The sequence below is a fragment of the Lactuca serriola genome, chromosome 4, assembly GCF_051521515.1.
Source record: "Lactuca serriola cultivar US96UC23 chromosome 4, Lser_US96UC23_V15, whole genome shotgun sequence".
Classification (NCBI taxonomy): domain Eukaryota; kingdom Viridiplantae; phylum Streptophyta; class Magnoliopsida; order Asterales; family Asteraceae; genus Lactuca; species Lactuca serriola.
This window is the reverse complement of record NC_136411.1, coordinates 113858655-113882586: the sequence shown is the minus strand read 5'-3', so window position 1 is coordinate 113882586 and position 23932 is coordinate 113858655. Positions and strand designations below refer to the sequence as shown.

Sequence of the window (23932 nt, the reverse complement as noted above, 5' to 3'; positions counted from 1 at the left end):
AAAGTTAATCCAAATTTACCAGTATACTATCACTGATAAACATATCATCATCTATAGTAATATGGAAACCATAAAACTCAGGGGGCATTCTAACTCTACTGGAACGCCTAAGAGGCAATGACTCATCAATTGGTTCAACTAGAATTTCTTCCTCAGGTTGAGCCCTAGAATTTTCAGAGGTTGATTTATCATTTGAATCTTGAATTTTTTTCAAGATCAATTGTGCTCCCACTGTCCTCTTTGCATATAAGCTCTCTCTCGTGAAAGACTCCCCTTTGTGCTACAAAGACCACATTGTCACTAGGTCTGTAGAACAAGTATCCAAAGGAATTTTGTGGGTAACCAATGAAAATACATCTCTTACTTCGAGGTTCAAGCTATTCATAAGTCTCTTGTCTAACGAAAGCTTCACAGACCCAAACATTGATATGTGCTAACAAGGGAACCTTTCCTGTCCACATCTTGTGATGTTTTTTGGTAACCTTCTTTATTGGGACAAGATTAAGAATGTGGGTGGAAGTCTCTCAAGCATACCCCCAAAATGAGATTGGAAGTGAAGCTCGAATCATCATGGAATGAACCATGTCTAACAAGGTTCGATTATGCCTATCAGCCACACCATTAAGTTTTGGTGTCCTAAGAGGTGTTAATTGTGAAACTATTCCACATTACTTAAGGTAGTTGTGGAACTTGATACTAAGATACTCACCGCCTCTATCAGATCTGAGCATCTTGATCTTCCTGCCTAATTGATTGTCTACTTCTTGTTTGAACTCTTTGAACTTTTCAAAGGTTTCTGACTTATGCTTGATTAAGTAGATATAGCCATATATGATATAATCATCAGAAAAAGTCACATAGATTCAATTTTCATCCCTTGTGGTGGATCTGAAGGGACCATACACATCTGTGTGTACAAGATCCAACAATCCTTCACCTCTTTCACTAGAACCAGTGAAGGGTGATTTTTTCATCTTTCTTAGAAAACAAGACTCACACGTATCACTTGACCTTTAGTCAAACGAATCTAACACTCCATCCTTTGGAGTTGGGCGATGTGTTTCTTCTTAACATCTCCAAGACGACAATGCCACAAGCATTCTTTGTCTAAACCATTAGACGAATCGATTTGTAAAACACTATTACCTAAATTGTCTACAATCATCACAGTTTCATACACACTATCACAAGGTAAAGGCCCAAAATAAAAATACACCATTTTTAAAAGTAGAAATATTCCATTCTCATTATCAAAAGAATATCTAAAACCTTGTTTATATAAAGCATGAAATGAAATGATGTTTCATGTCATCTCTGACGAGTAACAACAATTTATGAAATCTAAACCTAACCCACTACTAAGCACTAAGTTATAAAATCTAATCTTGGTAACAAGTGAAAATATCATATTGCCCATGATCAAGTTTATCCTTCCATGATCCACATCCTTACTTTTTCTTAGGCCCTACAAATCAGAACAAATGTGAAAACCACATCCTGTATCAAGACCCAAGAATGAGAATATTATGAGTTTTTAAATAAGATAATGTAAATACCTACCAAGGTTGGCTTCACTTTACCATCCTTTATATCTTGCAAGTATTTAGGGCAGCTTTGTTTCCAATATCCTTTCTCGTGGCAGTAGAAGCAAGTATCCTCTTTGGGGTCAGAGGCAGGGGAGCGTCAGAATTGACTTTTCCTTCGGGTCCATTGCTTGATGACCCAGCTTGGGACTTTCCCTTCCAATTCTACTTTAGAGGACCTTTCCTCTTCTTCCCTTTTCCTTGCCTAATAGCCATGACAGTAGAAACAATAGAGGTGGAGGCAACACCTTTTCCCTTCATTCCTGCTTTAGCAGTTCACAGGAGGTTCTGAAATTGAGCCAATATGATCTCTTGGTTGTTCAGATGATAAGTTAAGATAAACCGAACATAACAATTGGGCAATAAATTCAAGACTATATCAATAGCTTATTCCTCATCAAAGTTCACATTGAGTTTTAGCAAGCACTCCACATATCGTTGCATTCTTTACACGTGGCTACTAACGGACTCTCCATCTTTCATCTTGCTAGTGATAAGGGACTTTACTACCTCATGCTTTTCTTGACGAGCTCGTTGATGGTACTTTTCCACCAAGTCCTTGTTTATCTCGTATGGCCAGTAATCCTCGTAGAACCTTTGTATCTAAGGAGTCATAGTCGCCACCATGATGTACTCAACTAGTTATGTGGCAGGAGCTTTGGTTTCATCAATCTCGAGAAGTTCCTTTTCAAGTCATACTCCTTGTCCTCGAAACGTAGAGCGATTTTGATGTTTCGCATCCAATCGTTATAATTGGTGCCATCAAAAGTAACCCTCGAGCAGATGTTCAATAGATAGAAGTTGTTGTTGGATGAGTTGTTGTTGGAGTAGGGACTTGAAGCATCATTTGGAGTAGACGTCTAAAAGAGAAGAAGGATAGTTTTTTGTTAGATAAGAACAATCCTCAATATAACACTCAAATGAAATATTAAGGCTAGGATCCAACTAGATAGTTCACAACTTAGAAAATGGATGTTGTAATCTAACTGTGAAATAAATAAATGTTGGTAAATGACAATTTGCCAATTTCACCATGAAAAATGAAATTTGAATGAATTAGGTTTTTAATGAAATTCCTAGATCTTTTGAGTTTCATTGAACTATTCAATGACATGTTTAATCTCGATTATGCTCTTCCATTTGTGATTGGGATACCGGGGTCACAAACAAGATGTGAATAACCATGAAAATTAGCTTGGTACTCTCGATGTCATTTATCATCTCATTTTAATGTGCCAGTTAGCCACACACGCGCTCCATTAATCAATGATAATTTACGAGACACCCACTGCCACTCTTTATTAGTCCCTATTAGTGTGTCGGTTAACCACACACGCTCCTTTAACGACTTATAAAGTGCAATGTAAAATTTCATGGATTAGCATCAAATTCACATTTCTCCGAAAGTAAGTAAGATTGGGAATTTAATAAAAGAATTTAGTTACTTTATAATTCATTATACTTATTAATGAGAATTATTTGTCCTATCCAACCTGTTCAGCTAACGACCCTCCACCAATCAAGGAAGCGGTGGGTGAAAGTGAACACCCATTTAACTACCATTTTATAGGCATTTTCCTTATATCCCCTTATAAATCGGATTCGTGAATGAGGAGTACTAGCGGTTCGACTGACTTGGTCTTATACATATAGTAAATATTAAACATTTAATTTTACATATAGTATAAGGTGTAGTTTAAACATTTCAAAATACTAGGTTTAACTACTAAATTTCGAAAATTAAAACATTTTTTAAAATTAAATCACATGATTTAATAATTATCCATTAATTAAATATTTAATTAATTTATTAAATATATTTGAAGATTATCCAATTAAATTAGTCGAGATAATTTAACCTAATCTTCTCCCCTTAAATTTTCATGGGAAGGATAAATCAAAATTTATAATTATCCAATTAATCAAATAAGAAGATAGTTTCCAAAAATGAGATAACCCTACCAAAATCCTAATTTTCGAAAAAGGCTTATCTTGGGGAGGAAGGAAAGGATTTCAACCCTTGACATTTTCCGAAATTGTTGAGGGTTAAGGGAACCCTAATTTCGAAATTTGTAGGGCAAGGCAAAGGGTTAAAACCCTTCGTTAATTTTCGAAACTTAGGGCCTAAGAAACCCTAATTTCAAAAATCCCTTAGTCCAAAAGGGTTTAATTGAAATAAAACCTATTTGATCAAATTCAAATAATGGCTATCCATTCAATAGAAAACAAGTCAATGCTCTGATACCACTGATAGGTTTTGAGCATAACAAACAAAAAAACTATATGTGCATGTAACCCTAATTCTTGATCTGTGTTTTCTCTAACTGAACATAAAACTTTTGAACATCCAATGGAAAACCCTAATCCTACTAGTATATTTTCAAAATCAACAAATAGGGTTAGGAAAACATACCTTGATTGTTATATATCAATATCAATGAATCCAAGCCTTCTTGAAACCTTAAGAGCAGGCATCACAAGTGTCACGCCTCTAGTGGTTCACACCCAAGACTTAGCAAGAGGATGAAAGAGGAGAGAGGAGAGGAGGATTGAAAATTCCGGCTATTCTTCTAGGGTTTCAGGTGGTCAAAAATATGAGAGGTTAATGCCCTTTATATAGGTGAGGTAGCTTAGAGCCAAAGCCAGAGTTTTAGGAGGAAACCCTAATCCCATAGCTTAAGGACCAAACAGCCCATGAACCTCCATCCAAGATCCCTTGGACAAAAATTCTAGGGCCTTCCTAGAAGTTTTCATCCAACCTCTTCTAGAGAGGTTCTAGAGCTTTTTTCCTCAACTATCAATAAATTGCCAAACAGTCCCTGCACTTTTAGTTAAAACAATCCCAAAATTAAATCTAATTAATTTCTGATTAATTATTAATTAAATAATATGGTTCTAATTAATATATAATTTTTATAATACATTAATAAATCAATTATCTCAATTTATTAATCAAATAATAAATTAACCTTCTTTTTCCAAAAGTCATCCTGTCCAATTGCTAGTTTTGAGGGCAACCCAAAAGGATTGTGCTACTACCAATTCAAGTATATATCAATTATAGTTATAGGCTTAGACACTTAATCCAACATTAAGAAGTTAATGAAGATTTGGATCTGCCAACGTTACCACGGCATGGTCAAGTGCTGACAACGACACGGTGGGCAGATCCATTGCATTTTTTAACCAAGCCAGAACATGGCTTGGTCACAGTCTTGCCACGACGCGGTGGTTTAATAGTTGACTTTGACCATTGACTATTGACTTTAGGTCAACTTGTTGGTTTAGGTAGTGGTCTGAGGTTTGACCTTTTGATTAATGTTTAAGTGGTATGTAGTTCCATCCTTTACTGCTCCAAGCTATGATGTTAGTCTACTTCGAGAATGAGGTGACTCTTCTCACTATACTATGTAGGACACTTGGTGTCGTGATATGCTAGATTGTCTTTCTAACTTTTGTATGAAAAACCATGAGCGGACCATGGCAACTATATGAAAGATCATAGGTGGACCATGGAAAATGCATGAAAGACTATGGGGGACCATTACAGGAAAGACTGCAGGGGGGCTACAATAACATAAGTGGTTGTAAGACTGTGATTAGACCATGACATGCATATGGGTTGAAATATACCTCAAGGGAAGGGCCCATTGTTATGTGGTGTATGTGGTATCTTAATAAACTCACTAAGCTTTGTGCTTATGGTTTTTAGTTTAAATGTTCCAGGTAGTTATTGTAGCAATGGGAAGAGCCAGGTTTGATTGCACCGCACCCGATGGAGATTTCTGTATTGTTTGTTTGATGTTTTCAATATGATGTTTTGAAACTATAACTTATTAATCTAATTGTTTTGGATGAAATGGCGTTGAATGGGTTTTAGTTTTTTTTTAATGAAAATTTTACTCTATCTTTTTGGGACGTTACAAGTGGTGAAGTTGGGTTGCACCTGATCTCACATTGGCTTTGGAAGGAGAATGAAGCATTTCTTTATAAGAGGTGTGGATACATCTCTTGTGACAACGCGTTTTCAAGCCGAGGGGGCAATAGGTCTGATAAGAACTTTGTAGTTAAGTGTGTCCAAGCGAAAGCAATACCAAGATGGGTGACCCCTTAAGAAGTTTTCATGTTGAGACACTAAAGAGGACAATATTGTGATATGTGCTAGAGAGGGATATTACAAATGGTATTACTGCTAGGGCACGGATTGATGTGATCGACAGGGACACCGAGTCATATTGCGGGTGAAGGTGGGTTGCACCTAATCTCACATCGGCGTGGAAGGAGAACAAAGCATTTCCTTATAAGGTCTATCGATACCTTCCTTGTCACAATGCATTTGAAAGTCGTGAGGGTGGAAAATCCCATAAGAACCCTACAGTTAAGCGTACCTAGGAGAAACAATTCCAGGATAAGTGACCCTTAGGAAGTTTATGTGTCAGGAGCCCAAAGCAGACAATATTGTAATACGTGTCATAAGGGGGTGTTACACAAAGATCCCGTAAACTCAGTACAACATCATGTTTTCATTCATTAGATGTTCCAGCTTCTATGATCATAGATTTTTACAGGAATATCATCTTTGTTAAGATTCAAGACAACAACACCATAGTTTCCGGCGAGAGAGATGAGCAACACTAATTATCTACTGGCACCGCTATTAGGTTTGTTAGGGTTTGATCTTTTTGGAGAGTTTTATAAGTTTTTATATAGATACTTTCCTTAAATTGTTGATAAATTATAGAATTTATGATAAGATTTTATTTTTTTGATTTTCGCCATTCTTTTTCACAATTAAAATTATTTTAAGATTGCATCCAAATTTTACGTTATCTGTATAGCAAACTAACATTGCTAATTTTCTTTAATGATAACACATTAATATATATTTTATGAAAATGTCAACATCATAACTACATATTTGTCCATAAATTTGGAGTCCCCTTAAAATCGGAGGCCTCATACGACCGCATCACTCATACAACAGCACTACTCCTACACCCCAGGGCCTACACTGACTAGACAAAGGTGAAAATTAATACTCCCTCCGTCCCAATATTATTGTCCACAGATTAAGAAAAACATTAATTACCATTAATTTTATTTAATAAAATGACAGTTTTGTCCTTACTTTGCATTTAATGTTCCATTAAATGTTTAGTTGGTTAAGTAATAATGAGGGGGTATTTAGATAAAAATGTTATTTATTTTTAGAAGCTGACTATTATTTTGGGACAAACCAAAAAGAAAAGATGGACTATAATTTTGGGAGAAGGCAGTATAATGTAATGGGTGACAAAAAAAAAAACTTAAATGAACCTCATTGGATATTGGATATTGGATACTATACAGTATATAGAAACTTCACAAGAATAATATTAGAGGCATTAAGGTTAATGGGATTGGGACTATGGATTTGGCAGTGATAAAAATAAAAATGCGGTATTTAGCCCTTTATGATCTACATTCGCCAAAACAAAGTTTCAACTTTCAAACATAATTTCATGTGATTCATTTGTTGAATTAATATATGATTACAAGGTTATGCATCGATTTCTATTTCAAAATTATGGGTGTGGATTGGGATTATGGTGAAGATAAATCACCCCAACCATATGATATTTTATTTGATTTTGTAATATTGGGATCATGCAAACAGAGATATTGTTGATGTATCGAAGGAGTTCAAGAAGTGAGAAGTCTACTAGTATTCCTAATGATAGTAATTAGTCTCTTATAGCTCTTAGCCAAAGGTAAATGATATGCTATATTTGACCGGTTTCTGAATCATCAGTAGTATTATAGGTTTTTATTACAAAATTATTGCTAAAATATTAGAAAACGACCAAACAGGATGTCAACATGTTATATATTTGGTAGTGAGATCGGTGTAGACAACTTTTATTTAGGGGAATGCATATTTTAGATGGTCCTTTAATGGCCAATCAAATTCTTGACAGGTCTAAAGTTGTTAAGGAAAATGGTATGGTGTTCAAAATTGATTTGGAGAAAGCCTACAACTTATCATGAGTTGGATGTATCTTGATTTTATTTTTTGAAACTGATGGGATTCTTAAAAAAATGGAGAAAGTAGATTACAAATTGCTTACTTTCATCATATTCTTTGACTTTTGTAAATGTGAGGCACTATAAAAGAATATTTTTTTTCAAGTCCGATGATGTACTAATGATAAAGGAATCAAGGTTTGATGCCATTGTTGCAACCTCTTATTATTGGACTTCGACTAGATGTAAAAAAATATAATGTATCTTGGAGAGATCGGATTAAAAGCCCTCATTTGATTTCTTGTACTATATAATGTTTTTTACGGGCCAACACCTAAAATTTATTGGTTGTCTAAAAACGTTAGCGTTTCTTTTTTAAAGGTAGTGACAAATCAAACAAAGGAGGAAAGCATTATGACAATGAATTTGTGTGTTAGTTGTAAGGCTGGACGGAGTGAGTGCGGGAAATGAGCTTCCCTCACTCCTGTACACCACTCTGTGTGTGAGGGAAAAAAGTTGCGTGAAAGAGATGGGGGAGGGGGTGCCGCACTCTCTCCTTTCATGTTATTGGTCAGGGGTTTTTTTTTATCTTCTTTAATATTTTTAAAATTATATACATATTAAAAAAATATAAAATATACATCAAAACTCATGGTTTTTAATTCCCTACAAAATGAGTATAATATATGTATGAAATATATTTTTAAAAAAAAAAGTGAGGGAAGGGTTTTCCACCCATTCCTTGGCTTTTAGGTGAGGGAAAGAAAAGTGAGGGAAAGGAGGGTATAACCCACAAAAGTGAGGGAAACATCCCTCCCACACCCTCCGGTCTAAGGGTGAAAATCAATAACAAATGTCTAAGGTTGAAATACAAGGGTCTAAGGGTGAAAATCAATAACAAATGTCTAAGGTTGAAATACAAGCATCACTTTTCTTGTTAGGCATCACTTGTTATACATACATGTCAAAACATTAGGGAACAAAACTGTTATGATTGATGTATATTACAGACAAAGACTAAAACCTAAACGAATATTAATCAACTTTGTCCTAAAATATAGGAATAAATGGGAGAGACTCCTCATCTATCTTTCATATGTTCAAAAGTTGTGAATGTCATAACCATTCTCTATATTAAGAATAGTCTTACAAAGCTTATCCAATCTCGTTTTGTTGCTATGTGCAACAAAAGCAATCTTATTAAGGGGGTGTTTGGCTTAGCTTTTGTGGGGCAAAAGTCTTTTTTGTAAAAGAACTTTTTACAAAAGTTATTTTTTAAAATGTGTTTGGATTAGCTTTTGAAGGGAAAAAGTCAAAAGTTAAAGTGTTTAGTTTAACTTTTACATGTAAAATGACAAAAAAAGACATGTTTAGGGTAGATGAGAGGTATATTGGTAATTTAATATTTTTAGCTGGTGAAAAGTTGGGAAAAATCAGGTAATCGTGACTTTTCAAAAAAACTCAAATTACTCTATGGGAAAAATCATTTACAAAAGTCATTTTCCTTTTACCAACATCTTTTGGGGCTTTTTCTAAAAGATAAAGTCAAAAGTCATTTAAAAAGCTAAGTCAGACAGAATAGTCTTACAAAGCTTGTACAATCTTGTTGCTACGTGCAACAAAGGCAATCTTATTTAGTCAGAGGGGGACTAATTTGTAAAGTTGTTGAATGCTAGGGTAGAAAAAGAAATAAACTTTATAATTTGTACCAATCTTGCAAGTTGCATCATCAAAAACTCCCACTTTACGCAATCGTAAATAATAGTCATAATTACTAATTAACCCTCAAATCACAATCGGAGCGTCACACTAAGGAGCGCATATGCTCAAACGTCTAATTTTCTCAACGGTCACAAAATCAAAACCCTACAAACTTCCCCCGATTTATCCCTCTTCCTCCATCCACCCCAATCAATTCTCTCACTCTCTTTCCAATTTCTGTCCTAAATTCTTTTCTTCCAGTAAAAATGAGTGTTCTTAGCGAACACCAAGAAGTAATCATCAACAAGAAAGATCTACAGGTATGGAACAATGCAGTGTTCGACAATGGCGCTGATTCCGAGAGCTTGAATTCGAACAATCTCATCAAATCGCCATCGTGGTTTGTGAAGAAACCAGTAACAGTAAACCGATCTTCCGATTCTTGCGACTCTATCCATTCTTCGCTTTCCAGTAAAGAAAACCAAATCCCAATTAGCTCCTCGAAACCCTCTGGTTTCGTTCATCACCCCCTTCACAAGTCGAAGCCCTTGAAGAATCTTCCATTTGGGTTATCAAAATCAGGTGTTCTTGAGAATTTGGAGGAGAAAACCAATGAGGAGATTGAAATCGAGAATGAAATCAGTAGGTTGTATGCAAGATTGGAGGCAATTAGACTCGAAAAACAGGGGAAACCAGTCGCTGCTAAGGTTGTGGAGCCTCTCAAGAACAAGGATTCGGGAGTTAGAAAGATGGAAGAATCGGGTTTTCCTAAAACCAAGATTAAACGAAGAGGTTTTAGTTTGGGACCTAACGAGATCATGTCTACAACAAATCCAAAATCAAAACAATCAGGTACCACTCCGATTCAATCAACACAGAACAGAAGGCAATCTTGTTTTTGGAAACTAGATGACATTGAAGAAGAAAGAATTGGGTTCTCGAGAGGCAAACCCCGGCAAGCAATCACAACCGTCGGATCGAAAAGGCCGACAAAAAAAGATGATCTGATTCTCGGAAGTATTCACCCAAAGAAACTATTTGGAGAACAATCGGTTCCTGCTAAGAAGCCATTGAAGCCCGGTAGGGTGATCCCGAGTCGCTACAACCAAGCCACCGTCACTTCATCATTGAGGAAAAGATCGGCAATCGATAACATCATCGGAGGAAAATCTCGTGGGACCGAGGGTCGGCTGAAGAAGAAATGGGAGATTCCTAGTGAGATTGTGATCCCCAAAAAGTTGGATCTTGAAGACGATTATAGCGAGAATGGCTCAGGAGATTTTGCTGGTTCTATCGATGTTGTGGCGCCATTGATGATGCAAGAGGTGGTGCCGGAGGCATTGCCGAGGATTAGGGCTGTCCGGTGTGGTGATGAGCCGGGTCGGGATTCGGGTCCGGCGAAGAGGGTGGCTGAGTTGGTTGGGAAGAAGTCTTACTTTGGGGGTTGTGTTGATGAGGAAAGAGTTTGTCAAATATTGAGTTTTGAAGAAGATTGAGTCTGAAAAGACGAAATTACCCTTAAAAGGATTGTTAATTGTTTGTGTTACTGTTTGTATTTGGAGAAAGCTTGACTTTTGCTTTCTGTTATAAATGGAATATTCATATAATAACATGATGCCATTTCATTTCTATATTTTCTTTTCTTGTTTGGTATACACATATTAAGATGGAACGATTGGAACGATTTAAAAGTTTGTTTATGAATTAGAAAACCGGGTTCGGTTAAAACAATAGACCCAATCTGAGTTTTTAAGATCGAGTGTGAAAATGTAAGAAAATATTTGGTTGATTTTGTGTCGGAGAAAGGCAAAGCTTGACTTTTGCTTTCTATAAGATGGAATATTCATAATAACGTGTTATTATTTTATTTCTATAATTTTTGCATGTTGATATTTTATGCACTTTTTAAAATGGAAATGCTAAAAATTCATAATAACGTGTAATTATTTTATTTCTATACTTTTTGCATGTTGATATTTTATGCACTTTTTAAAATGGAAATGCTAAAAGTTAGATGATCCTTAAAATACAAAATTACCTTCAGAAAGTTTGTTTGCCAAATAGAAAAGGGTTGGATTAAAACACAAAAGTACCCTATTTTAAGTCACGTCCGGTGCCAATAGGTCCCAATGCAAGACTATGCAGATTGATGAAAGATCAATTCACAAACTAGTCCCGAATTAGTTTGGACTTTATCAAATTTGATCCCTTATTTTTTTCTTAAATTGACATTATTCATGATAAAAAAAAAATCAAAAATGACAAAACAAAATAAAACGTTATGTCAAGTTTCAAGATGCTCGAATGAAAGTGGTTATGGACAAGTCATCCGCCAAAAAGTTTAGTCCAGGCTGGTCGAATTTGATGATGACACTGTCCGGTCCGAATTAGTCACTTTTGATAACGTCATTGCTTGATCCAATAAGAAAAAACCCTCTTAGAGGATGCGGTAAAACCGAGAAGCAACCGGGTGATGTGGCACCCTCAACGGCGTCGTGACGGGGGGGGCACCGCCCCCCTACTCGTTTGTGCTCGTTATTTTGCATCTTGTGGTAACGAGGACAAGATAAAACAAGAAAGATGATTGGTTATCTTCTTCATCAACCAATCAAATAATTTTCTCTATTTTCTCTCTCTACCTCTTAACATGATATAACATGTGGAACATTATTTCCCCCTTGGTGTTATGGTGGTGTTATGGATGAGGTGGCACCAATTTGGTCTTACATCCAGTTGCCCACACTCAATGCTCTTAGAGTTGTTATTTTGTGCTTCCAGAGGGGAGGTAACTGTCAGGGATTGTATCCTTTTTTTATACATCCCAACTACCTTTTGTTTCGTATTGTAATAGAAATTTAACTGATTATTAGTTATTATATGAGATTTTACGAAAAAATTGTTCGTAGGAGAGAACAAATCATTTTTTCAATACTTACACTCATTATATTAGTTAATAATCCTAGTGATTGTATTGATATGCTTATTCTGATAGGAAATAAGATATTCAAATAAATTAAATGATTTTTCGTCGAATGACTATTCATCTATTGTATTTTCATGCAAATATGGAGCAAGAAAACTCTATGAAAAGATGGTGGTTCAATTCGATGTTATTTAAGGAGTTCGAACACAAATGTAGGCTAAGTAAATCAATGAGCAGTCTTTGTCCTATTGAAAATGCCAGTGAAAGTAAAGATTCGAATAGAAATGATACGGAAAAAAAAAACATTCAGGGTTGGGTGGTCATGACAATTACAGTAATGTTGATCTTTTTTTGGCGTCAAGGATATTCGGAATTTTTTCTCCGATGATACTTTTTTAGTGAATGATAGTGATGGGGACAGTTATTCTATATATTTTGATATTGAAAATCATATCTTTGAGATTGCCAATGATCATCCTTTTGTAGTGAACTAGAAAGTTCTTTTTATCATAATTCTAGTGATCTAAATAATGGATCTAAGAGTAAGAATCCTGACGACGATCGTTACATGGATGATACTCAGTATACTTGGAATAATCACATTAATAGTTGCATTGACAGTTATCTTCAGTCCCAAATATGTATTGATAATTACATTGTAAGTGGCAATGACAATTTCAGTAACAATAATTCCAGTAACAATTACATTTCTAGTTTCATTTGTAATAAAGTGAGAATAATCGTCAAAACGAGGATATCACAACGGATAATCAAATTATACTAGAAAGTTCTACTCATATGGTTGTAACTCAACAATACCGACATCTGTGGGTTCAATGCGAAAGTTGTTATGGATTAAATTATAAGAATTTTTTTAAATTAAAGATGCATCTTTGTGAACAATGTGGATATCATTTGAAAATGAGTAGTTCAGATAGAATCGAACTTTTGATCGATCCGGGCACTTGGGAGCCTATGGATGAAGACATGGTCTCTCTGGAATCTGGATCCCATTGAATTTCATTCGGAGGAGCCTTATAAAAATTGTATTGATTCTTATCAAAGAAATAAAGGATTAACCGAGGTTGTTCAAACAGGCAGAGGGCAACTAAACGGTATTACTGTAGCAATTGGGGTTACGGATTTCAGTTTATGGGAGGTAGTATGGGATCCGTAGCCAGGGAGAAAATTACTCGTTTAATTGAATACACTACTAATTTAAGACTTTCTACCTCTTATTATAGTGTGTGCTTCCGTAGGGGCAAGCATGCAAGAAGGAAGTTTGAGCTTGATGCAAATGGCTAAAATATTTCCTGCTTTATATGATTATCAATCAAATAAAAAGTTATTCTATGTACCAATTCTTACATCTCCTACTATCGGTGGGGTGACAACTAGTTTTGGTATGTTGGGGGATATCATTATTGTCGAACCCAATGCCTACATTGCCTTTGCGGTTAAAAGAGTACTTGAACAAACATTGAATAAAACAGTACCCGAGGGTTCACAAGCGGCCGAGTATTTATTCCAGAAGGGCTTACTCGATCTAATCGTACCACGTAATCCTTTAAAAAGTGTTGTGAGTGAGTTATTTCAACTACACACTTTCTTTCCTTTTGAATCAAAATTAGAACATTAAGTTCAATGATTTTGAGCAAACAAGTAATTAGTTTATCGGAATTCAAGTTAAATTAGACGAAAGAATCAAAAGTCACAGAAAATCCGCCCCTTTTTCTATATTCCTGATTATTGATCAAGAAGTTTCTATTAATAAGATAAAAGATGAAATTCGTAAAATTAGGCGAATCAAAAAAATATACTCTTCTTGCCATATATAATGAAAATCTATAAAATATAGAATTTTTTTCTTTTTTTATATCTTACGATAATTCTATTTTGACTAAGTTTAATGTAACAAATTGTAACTTTCGAATATAGGTTCATCAAAATATTGCAAGGGAGAGAAAATTAATATAATCTATATATTGAGTGAGTTTAGGTTCCACGATACAAAGGAGGACTAATCATTTATTTATACGGCGAAAGTAATAACCCTAATATAAGCATAAGGATAAAGAAATGTAATGTTATGTAAATACAAAGACTAAATATAAGGAATATTGATATATTCTAACACTCATCAAACATAAGGTAGTATAGTAGAAGCCAACTTGAATTTGTGTGACAAAATTGCAAAAATGGTTTTTGTGGTTGGAAAATTTATGCGTTTTTCGTCCATAATGAAATGTTGTTGCACCACTGGTCCAAAATTGGATCTTTTTTTTTTTGGACCCTATCTATTTAAAAAGACCATTATGCCCTTATAGTTTATTTTTTCAGTTTTTTATTATCTATTTTTATTCAAAAAAACCACCATACTCGTTTTCCTTTCTCGTTCAGGCCCCTAGCCCATTCATGTTCACTCTCTCTTACACACACATCTTTCTCTTTCTCTCTCTCCCTAAATGCCACCACTATCCGCTTGTACTGCTCGTCGCTAGATGCCTCCTCAAACCTTCAGAAGCCACCGATCTATTTTTACATCGGGAAAGGAGTGACGAATTGTGTCAGCAGAGACAACGGGGGAGTTTAAACCCAAATCTAATCGCCTATCGTACATCTAGCTTTTGGTAGTGGGAGATCGATTGTAGAATAGGATAACAAATCGGGTCAAGACATAAATTCAAACTCTGGTGAAGACTTTAGATCCAGATGTAGGTTTCCGACGACGGGGAATTTTAAACCTAGATCCCTAGAAATTGAAACCTTCATCGTCTTTTTCCTCATTTTTCATGTGTTGATCAAACCCTGCATCTCCTTCTCAACCCCAACCCCGATTGAAAGTGTCGATGAGTAGTGGTGAACGATTTCTGGCTGAGACTAGAAGTACAGGAGGGTGAAGGGAATGTCAATGATGAGGACTGTCGAGGGCTTACCAAAAAAACAACGACACTCACGAAGGAAAAAGGATGACGCCGGTGGTAGTGGTTTCTAAAACCATTCATCAATTTTTGTAGATCGGAACCACTGAAGGAAGAAAAATGTCGTCGATGGTGGTTTCTGGAGATGAAGGGTAACATTGATGATGTAAATATGGGTAGGCAGGTGTGTCCAATAGGTGGTGGTCTCCAACAAGTGGTGGTGTCCGGCAGGCGACGGTGGTCCTATGATGTTGGTGGTTCGGCAAAGATAAAGATAGAGAAATAGAGGCATTGAGTAAATATCGATGGGTAGGTTAGGAGGAGGGGTGGGCAGGGTATATTTTGTTTTTTTTTTTTTTTTTGGTTTTTTAATTAAATATATAGAAAATAATTAAAAAAAATTAAGAAAAACGTTATTGAAGGGCAAATTCGTCATTTCAAGTTGGGTTTGGACCAAAACCACACAAAAATGCCTACTATATGGACCAAAAACAATAGAAAGATTCAATTTCGGACCAATGATGCACCAACATTTCGTTTTGGAAAAAAAACATATAAATTTGCCAACTACTGAAACCATTTTTGTAATTTTGTCAATTTGTGTGGTACCCAAGAGTAAGGGGCGGAGGGAGTGGGGGCTAGCAAGTGTTTTGCCTCCCACATTTATTATTCGATTAATCTCATGGCTTTTCATCATTTAGCACACCTATCACCCCTATGCCCAATAGTTTATTTTGTCATAAGGCTTTAAGGAATTCCCACTCACATAAATATCATCTTTTTTATAATATTCATTGTTGTTAAAAAAACGATGGTGAACATCATCTCTTTGAAAACATCAATTTTAATAATAACAAGTTATTTAAATTCTTATTGATTATTGCACATTTTAGTTTTCTCTAACTTTTAGTTTTTTTTTAGCAATATATTTTATAAATGATGTATTATGATTAGCTTCTTATAATCATGGGCAAATGATATAATAATCAAATGGTAGGTAAATCATCAAAAAAAACATTAATTCTTTTTCAAATGCAAAGAATATATGTATGACCGTGATTGCATATTATTAGTGATAACATTTGGAAGATGTTCATAATGCACGCCACAACATCAAATGAATAGTAACATCGAAGGAATAATAATATCAAAGACGGAAGAACCAAAGGAATAATAATATCGAAAAATCAACTAATGTTAAACCTGAAAAAAAAAATCCGAATTTAAGAGAGGTAAACTTAGGTTACGTTTACGGAAAAACAATTTTCATTTCTTGTTTTCTGTTTTCCGTTTTCAATTTTTGCTTTCCATTTTCAGTTTTCATTGGAAAATTTATAAAATGCAGTTAGTTAAAACTTATTCATTTTTCATTTTCTGTTTTAGAAATTTAGAAAACGTGTTTAGATATGTATTTCGCTATCAGTTTTTATTTTTAGAAAATGATAATGGTAGAGGTGAGCCGGGTGGGTGGTGGTAGATGTGATGATTATGATTCAATAAAAGTTAGAATGGAGGAGTTGAGAGATGGTTCAATAGAAATAACAAAATAATAATTAGAATCGAATAAATGCCTAACCCATTGACCATCATAGAGTATAATGGATTCTTTAGTATCAGTGGCCAGTTGGAAATATCCCATAATTGCAAAGAAATCTGAGGGCAACACCACAGCAAGCGCACTCAGAATTTTACTCCCAACTCAATTGCGGGAAACTTTCGAGCAACTCCAGTTTTAATTCAAGTTCAAAACAGCATCAATCGCTCTGAAAAACGCAGACCAAGAACCCTCGTATACCCCAAAAGGTCGTCAGGGGCAAAATGGACAATTGAGCCGCCAGACTATTTGCTGAAGTAGGAAGATCGATGACATTTGTAACCGACTATTCAAAATGCTGACATTCTGCTTAAACCCTAGATAAACCCTAAAAATCGAAAAAATATTGTCGGATTAGATGCTATCTGCTTCGAATCGCTTGAAAATAGTGGTTATTCCCCGATGGAAAACCCCCTATTTGTTGTGTATTTCCTCCTTATGCAATAGTTGCAGCTACCAGAGTTCTGATCGTGGAGAATCAGATTTCTCTCCGAAGGTACTACATGTAAGTCGTTTTTCTTCTCTTTGCAAAATTTAAAATTTCGCATTTCACTCTAGGGTTTGTGCTTGTTAACATCCATTTCCGCTTCACGGTGATTGATATTCTTGCGTTTTCATTAGGGTTTCTGAAATTCTCATTTGTCAGTTTGTTATTTTAACTGTATTAGGGCTCTGTTTTTTGTACGCATTTTGCATTTGATTGGGAGTACTTGAGCTAAGCTTTTTTGTTGAAAAGAAACTACCATTGTGGAAAAAATTTCCAAATACACATAATGTCGACCATAATGAACTGTAAGTTTTAACTAATCTTACTTATGCAGATGCAAATCACATCAACCCCAATTAAACTTCCATGGATACGTCCACTATATCCCGTGCTAAGAACCTGCACATTGAAAACCCGATCATTGGTAACTCAAGCATCCATTGAGGACGAAGAATTAGCACATCAAATCTTGGACAAAATCATATCCGAGTTACAAAAAACCCCAAATTCCATCAACGAATTATGCACCAATCACATCAATAAACTCTGCAAAACAAAAAACCTCCAAGCAGCCACTATTCTCCTCCAATTATTACACAATAAACACGCAACCAATGGCATCGACATCCTCCCATCATACAATCTCCTCCTCAATGCCGCCAGTGAAAACAACAATACCAAAATCGCCGCCCATATTTTCAAACATATGTACATCAACCACCTTCCTATGAACTCCACCACCTATTTTAACACCACCAAAGCCATTTCCAAGAGCAACGATTTAACTTTCATTTTATCTTTCCTTAAAGAAATCTCAGACTTAAATTACACGGGAAATGTGACAGTTTTTAACCGGATTATATACGGATTTGCAGAATGTGGACATGTTCATAATGCGATTCTTGTTTTTGATAATATGAAGAGTTTAAAATGTAAACCGGATTTGATTACTTATAATACCATTTTGGGAGTATATGGTAAAGAGGGACGATTGGATGAAATGCTTGATGTGTTTTCCAATATGAAAAAGACGGAAATACCCCCGGATATTGTTTCGTATAATACAATGGTAAATAGTTTGCGAAAGGTCGGGAGATTTGATTTGTGTGTGGTGGTTATGAAAGAGGTAGTTGAAGTGGGATTGAAGTTTGATTTGAGGACTTATACTGCTTTGATTGAGTGTTTTTTTCGATCTGGGAATGTGGAAGAATCATTGAGACTCTTTGAAGAGATGAAGCGAGGGCAAATTCGTCCTTCGATTTATGTTTATAGATCCATGATTAGTAATTTGAAGAGATTGGGGAAGTTGGAATTGGCGGGAAAGTTGTTGGAGGAGATGAATGAATGTATGGAGGATCTTGTTGGTCCTAAAGATTTTAAAAGGAAAAATAGATGAAAAATTATCGTTAATCGATAATTTTTTACTCAAGTTTAATTGGGTTGAACTTTCAAAGTATGATGTCATAATATATAAGTAAATGGAAGTATGTTGCTAGTTCTCCTTGTTTTTTTTTTCACTGTGATGAATTTTACTAGGTAGTTGGTTTGACTACAGGTATGATGCGCTATTCAACATGTAATTGGAAGATATTGATAAATTGACACCGGAAAATGGACATATTGAAGACTTGAGCTCTGTGGTATCTTCTCGTCTGATATTTTCATGCAGAATTTTGCTGCTGTTCATGGAAGATCATGGCTATGCATTAATGTTTTATGTAGATCGTAATGTACTTAACAGAAAAATGTATTAAACTGGGGATATTCACCAATATGACCACATTTCTTAATTACGTTCACATTTTGACCTTTTGAGAAATAGCATAAATATAAGATAACTACACATCTACCACAAACCAAAAGCAACTATCATAAACATATTAATGTTCAGAAGCAAACAAGATGTTTAAGCTATAATTAGGATTGACATTCAAATCACAAAATCAGTGAAAGACGTATTTAAGGCAGTTTGCCTTATGTATTATGCCAAGTTTAATTACTATAATAACCCATAATTTTATTACTAATCAAAATAAAGTTACATAATATACCATAAGTTTTCCAACAGAGTTGCTATCAAACCAAAAAGTTATCCACTAATTCTCTTGATGCCGATTTCTCTTTTACCAATCTAGAACTTGAAACACTCTAATCATCATATCTTAATCCAATGCACATTAAACTCTATCAAATTATCATATTATGTCATTTATGACAAATGGAGCCTAAACTTTTAGTTTACTCTCGTCTTCATTGGTCTTTATATCATTAACTGCATAAAATTTCAGTCAATCATGGAATTACATTCTTCAAAAAAAAATTGGAACATTTTCTTTGTTAGATTGATTTTTATTAAAGATGGTCTAAATCAAAAGCAAGACTAAAATTCATATTTCCTGCAACTTTGTAGTCTTTAACAAGATCAAAAGCAGTTACGCACTTGTACCAAGATTCAAAAAGGTCCAAAACAAAACAAAACTCACATTAATCATAATCCTCAATAGTAAAACTTTCAAAAAGCAAACTCCAAAATTTTACAAAAAGAAGACAATAATAATAATAATAATAAATCTAAGCTCCAATTTGTTGAGATTTGTTGAGAATGACACCCTCGTATTTCACTTGAAACCATTTCATTGCATCATCCTTTGTCACTCGGTGTTGGATCCCAACACGCGCCTTGCACCTACGACGACGGCCAACACGGTATCCGGGACGTTCTAGAACCACAAAGAAATCCATACCATAGATACCCGTAGACGGATCATACCTACCATCATAAAAACAATAAATCACTTAATCCATTAAGCTATAAAAACAGTCATTTAGTCTCATTCAGTCACTTTCCTTTATCCATTAAGACAAAGATAGACTTACTTGATACCAAGATCGATGTGCTCTTGAATACCAAATCCAAAGCATCCAGTGTCACTAAAGTTGCGCCTCAACAACTCGTATTCCTTCACCTTCAAACCACTTTCCAAAAGTTGCATGGCCTTGTCTCCTCTAACAGTGACATAACATGCAATCTTTTCATTACGCCTGATCCCAAATGACCTCACAGTGTACCTTGCTGTAAAAATCAAAATAAACAATTAGTCATAGGTAACTTTGTTTGGTTCGATAACCTTTATTTCATTGTTATTGAAAGGGTATTTTAGGTGCTTCAGATTGATTGAACTATGTGTGGATCAAACTATATTGGGCAAGAAAGAGAACGCAACAAGTACATTATTCTAATTTCAATCGTGCCTTGTGATGACATAAACTGTAATGGACTTTCTAATCAAACAAAAAGCTCCCAAACTAAGCTATTTGATTGTCTGAGCTTGAGAGTAAACCAATTCATCATGAAAACAGAATCACGCCTTTTACAGTAACTTTTATGATAACTGATATCGGTAGATAAAGAAACCCCATTTAACCACTAACTGTGTCATCGGATTATTTTCTATACTTATTAAACGAACTCAAAGAAAAGAACATTTGATACAAGATAGAAAACTTAAACGGGAATGATGTAATTTGGATGAAAATGGCTCTTACCCTTTGAGAAAACAGGGGATTGGCCGCTCAGTTGCTCCAAAACCTAAATCGTATTCATCACAGATATAATATCAAAATCTCAAGATACAGAGTGTAAATCTAAAAACTCGGTTTGAAACTTTTATGGGAGTAAATAAATACCTTGGCAGCACGGGTGAGACGATCGCCGCTTTCTCCGACTGAAATGTTGAGGACGAGTTTCTGAACCTTAATTTCCCTCATTGGGTTCGCAAGCTTCCTTTCTGAGGCCTACACTTAAAAAGAACACCATCGTCAAAGAATCAAAACGAGAAATCACAAAAGAACATCGAAATCTGTTCTTCTGTTGATTGTGCGTGCGTGTATGTGTGTGTGAGATATAGAGGAGGTAGAGGGAGAGAGATTACCATTGTTAGATGAGCAGGTTGCAGAAACGGTGGCAAGAATCGAAATGGCGTAAAGCTTTATCTGTAAATATTGCTAGGGTTTTGTTTGAGATTGTGTTTTATGTAGAAGAGGCCCATAATTAGCCCATCCAACCTACCTAGCCAGCTTTCAGCCCATATCTTTTATAGCCCAACAGGTTTATCTTATATACATATTCATGTATTGGGTCGGGTTTCAAGTACCCTTACGGCCTTACCACACCAAAATGCATAGCATTTGAGACTACATTTGTTTAGGATACTATATTATGGCCCGTAAAATCTAGGGAAACATATAAAAATGTACATAAAAAAGTTTTAAAAAGTTGGCACCATAAAAAAAGATAAAGTAACAGAAACAGATTTAGCATTATTGGTAACATTGAGATGTCTGAAAAAAAAGACAATGAAACATCTAAATATCTATAATCGTTGAAGGACCTATTTGTAGACATAACTTTTTGTTTTATTAGTTGGATGACTTTCCTCGTCATATACGAGTAGTTTCAATCCTTTTTCATTTGTGATGCAAGAAACAAAAAACATGTAACTGGCAATGAGTGAAGACATGCCTACATAAGTATAATCTAACATTTGATAATTATTGTCATTTTCTTTTGTTAATGGTCATAACAAAATAAACAACTATGGGGAATTGGTTTCGCTGAAAACATAATGAGATTCTTTTATTAGACGGAGTTAACTTCATGCAAGGTATATAAGTAGTCTCGTTGAAGAATCTATCATGTATGATTCAGGCTTCAATGACGTGTCTTCCAAGTCTAACAATCTGTAATCTAGTACCATTGCATAGTCCTTTGGTTTGGTCGATATAACGAAGTAACATGACTGGAACATCTATTTTTAGTGTAAGTTTATGGTTGGAAATTCTAGATGTCTTAAAACCATTCAACACTACTGAAGAGTAGATTGCTTCCTCAAAAAAAAATTGTACCTCTGTCTCACGTAAAGAATTTGAACTCATATATGTTTTCTCTTCATCTTTAATCAATCCTAAAATGTTTTCAAAGGATGGATAAATTGTGGATACAATTGAATGAATATGGTCACATGTAGAGTGAACGGCAGCGTGTTCTGAAAATTCAACTTCAGCTTCACCATCATTAAAACCACCAGTATTACCTTCACCAATCTTAAGAATCCACTCATTAAATGTTTTCGTCTCATCTAAATCATTAGTTAGACAACCAAACTAAAGCCTCATGTTTACGGTTAAACATAAAACTGTACATTCACGCCGTATTTTGGATGAATATGATACCTGCACAATATCTGAATGATTACCTCTTTCTATTGCCGGAAGAATTTGTCTAAAGTCACCACCAAATAAAATGGTCTTGCCTCCAGATGATTGTGGAAGATAAATAGCTATAGAATAATGATATCCTCTTTGTCGACCATATTTGATGTATAGACTTCACTGTTATTAAACTGTTCATCAGCGTTCTCTAATATTTTTGTATTGGCATGTGATATCCCTCTAGACAATGTCACATAAAGTTGGCCAGACGAGAAACCGATTTTGGGAGGTAAATACATACATTTGGAATTGTTTGTCTCTAAGCTTTATTGATTGTCATTGTAAAACATAATCAAATTAGAAATTGTGTTTTTATCAGCTTGAATGGGAACATATCATCTTCATGCGGACACAGAAGAATCATTGGACCAAATCTCTAGAATGGTTTATTTCGACAATTAGTGATGCAACGATATCAAATAGTTTCTTTCAATGATTAGTTTCAAACATTTATTTATGGGTTTAAGGTTTAGAGGGATGGTGTGTTGCAATAAATATTAGCAAATTGGTTAAAACTGAAACTTATTTATGAATGCAAATTTGTATATGTTCTTAGCGGGAACATGCTATACTTTAAAGAACACAGAATATATTGTTTTTGTATCATCTCCCATTCATATATAAGTATACATTAATCCTAAACAAAATAAATATTTATTTTGTTAAAATATATGTTTAAAAACTAAAATAATATGTGAAGTTTATTTTAAAACATGTTGATGCTTGTACTCTTTTTCATAATATGATTTCCATATATGAAAAACATAAACAATAATTACTTTTATAATTTGACAAATTAAAACATGATTACTTTTATATATTTAGACAAATTTTTCGTATAAAAAAAGTAATCGTTTAAACATCATAATGAAATAGAGAATCGATTAATTGGTTGTTATACTATTTTTATTTTTATAAGGTGGTAACCTCGTTATGTCTTATTTAAAAACTTATATTATAATACAACTTTTATATATATATATATATATATATATATATATATATATATATATATATATATGATAAATACACAATTAATTAATATATTGTTATCATTCTACTTGTACTCCTCAAATAAATAAGTATGATTATAATGTATTATTTTAAAATAGGATAAATAAGTAATCAAATTTACATAATAATTATATACATTTTAGAATTAAGACAACTAATAAAACAAAAAGATTATGGTTTAACTTCTGCATTATTAACGTAATTGTATATAAAAAGGAATAGGTTTGGTTTTTAAATGATTTTACAGAATGATTATTTAAAATCAATCATTCAAACCTTATTATTGTAAAACAGAAACGCTACTATCAAATTAGCTATTAAATATTTCACAAAGAAAAGACAACACTCTCCTATTTGTAGGTATTATAGGTATTTATCCTTTGTACAGGTTAAAGTAGTAAAATCAACAGGGGAACCTAACAATTTATGATATAT

The 23932-nt window shown here is 34.4% G+C and overlaps 3 protein-coding genes across 4 annotated transcripts; 2 read left to right on the top strand and 1 right to left on the bottom strand.

Annotated features, from left to right (window-relative positions):
• The first annotated feature begins 9398 nt into the window (after nt 1–9398).
• LOC145102356 (uncharacterized) lies at nt 9399–10918 on the top strand. The gene has a single exon (XM_079039747.1). It carries the CDS (start codon nt 9554–9556, stop codon nt 10781–10783), a length of 1230 nt encoding a protein of 409 aa, XP_078895873.1. The 5' UTR covers nt 9399–9553; the 3' UTR covers nt 10784–10918.
• A 5817-nt stretch (nt 10919–16735) lies between these two features.
• LOC145102355 (Tetratricopeptide repeat (TPR)-like superfamily protein) lies at nt 16736–19011 on the top strand. Of its 2 annotated transcripts, none has more exons than XM_079039746.1 (2): nt 16736–17221; nt 17547–19011. In XM_079039746.1, exons 1-2 carry the CDS (start codon nt 17084–17086, stop codon nt 18606–18608), a joined length of 1200 nt encoding a protein of 399 aa, XP_078895872.1. In that variant the 5' UTR covers nt 16736–17083; the 3' UTR covers nt 18609–19011. The 2 variants fall into 2 exon arrangements, with proteins under 2 accessions (XP_078895872.1, XP_078895870.1); XM_079039744.1 differs by having other exon boundaries at nt 16739–17230.
• A 660-nt stretch (nt 19012–19671) lies between these two features.
• Nucleotides 19672–21279, bottom strand: LOC145102354 (large ribosomal subunit protein uL5). The gene is made up of 5 exons (XM_079039743.1): nt 21145–21279; nt 20900–21007; nt 20759–20801; nt 20090–20285; nt 19672–19982 (listed from the first exon to the last, which is right to left on the bottom strand). The coding sequence occupies exons 1-5, from the start codon at nt 21145–21147 to the stop codon at nt 19784–19786; spliced, it is 549 nt and encodes a 182-aa protein (XP_078895869.1). The 5' UTR covers nt 21148–21279; the 3' UTR covers nt 19672–19783.
• Nucleotides 21280–23932: the final 2653 nt, after the last annotated feature.

Excerpts from the sequence above, each read along its gene's own strand:
- LOC145102356 (XM_079039747.1), top strand. The coding sequence starts at position 9,554 with ATGAGTGTTCTTAGCGAACACCAAGAAGTAATCATCAACAAGAAAGAT.
- LOC145102355 (XM_079039744.1), top strand. The coding sequence starts at position 17,084 with ATGCTATCTGCTTCGAATCGCTTGAAAATAGTGGTTATTCCCCGATGG. Across the intron at positions 17,231-17,546 it reads TCTCTCCGAAGGTACTACAT|ATGCAAATCACATCAACCCC; the intron begins GTAAGTCGTTTT and ends TTACTTATGCAG.
- LOC145102354 (XM_079039743.1), bottom strand. Across the intron at positions 20,286-20,758 it reads ATCCCCTGTTTTCTCAAAGG|CAAGGTACACTGTGAGGTCA; the intron begins GTAAGAGCCATT and ends TGATTTTTACAG. Across the intron at positions 19,983-20,089 it reads CACATCGATCTTGGTATCAA|GTATGATCCGTCTACGGGTA; the intron begins GTAAGTCTATCT and ends TTATGATGGTAG.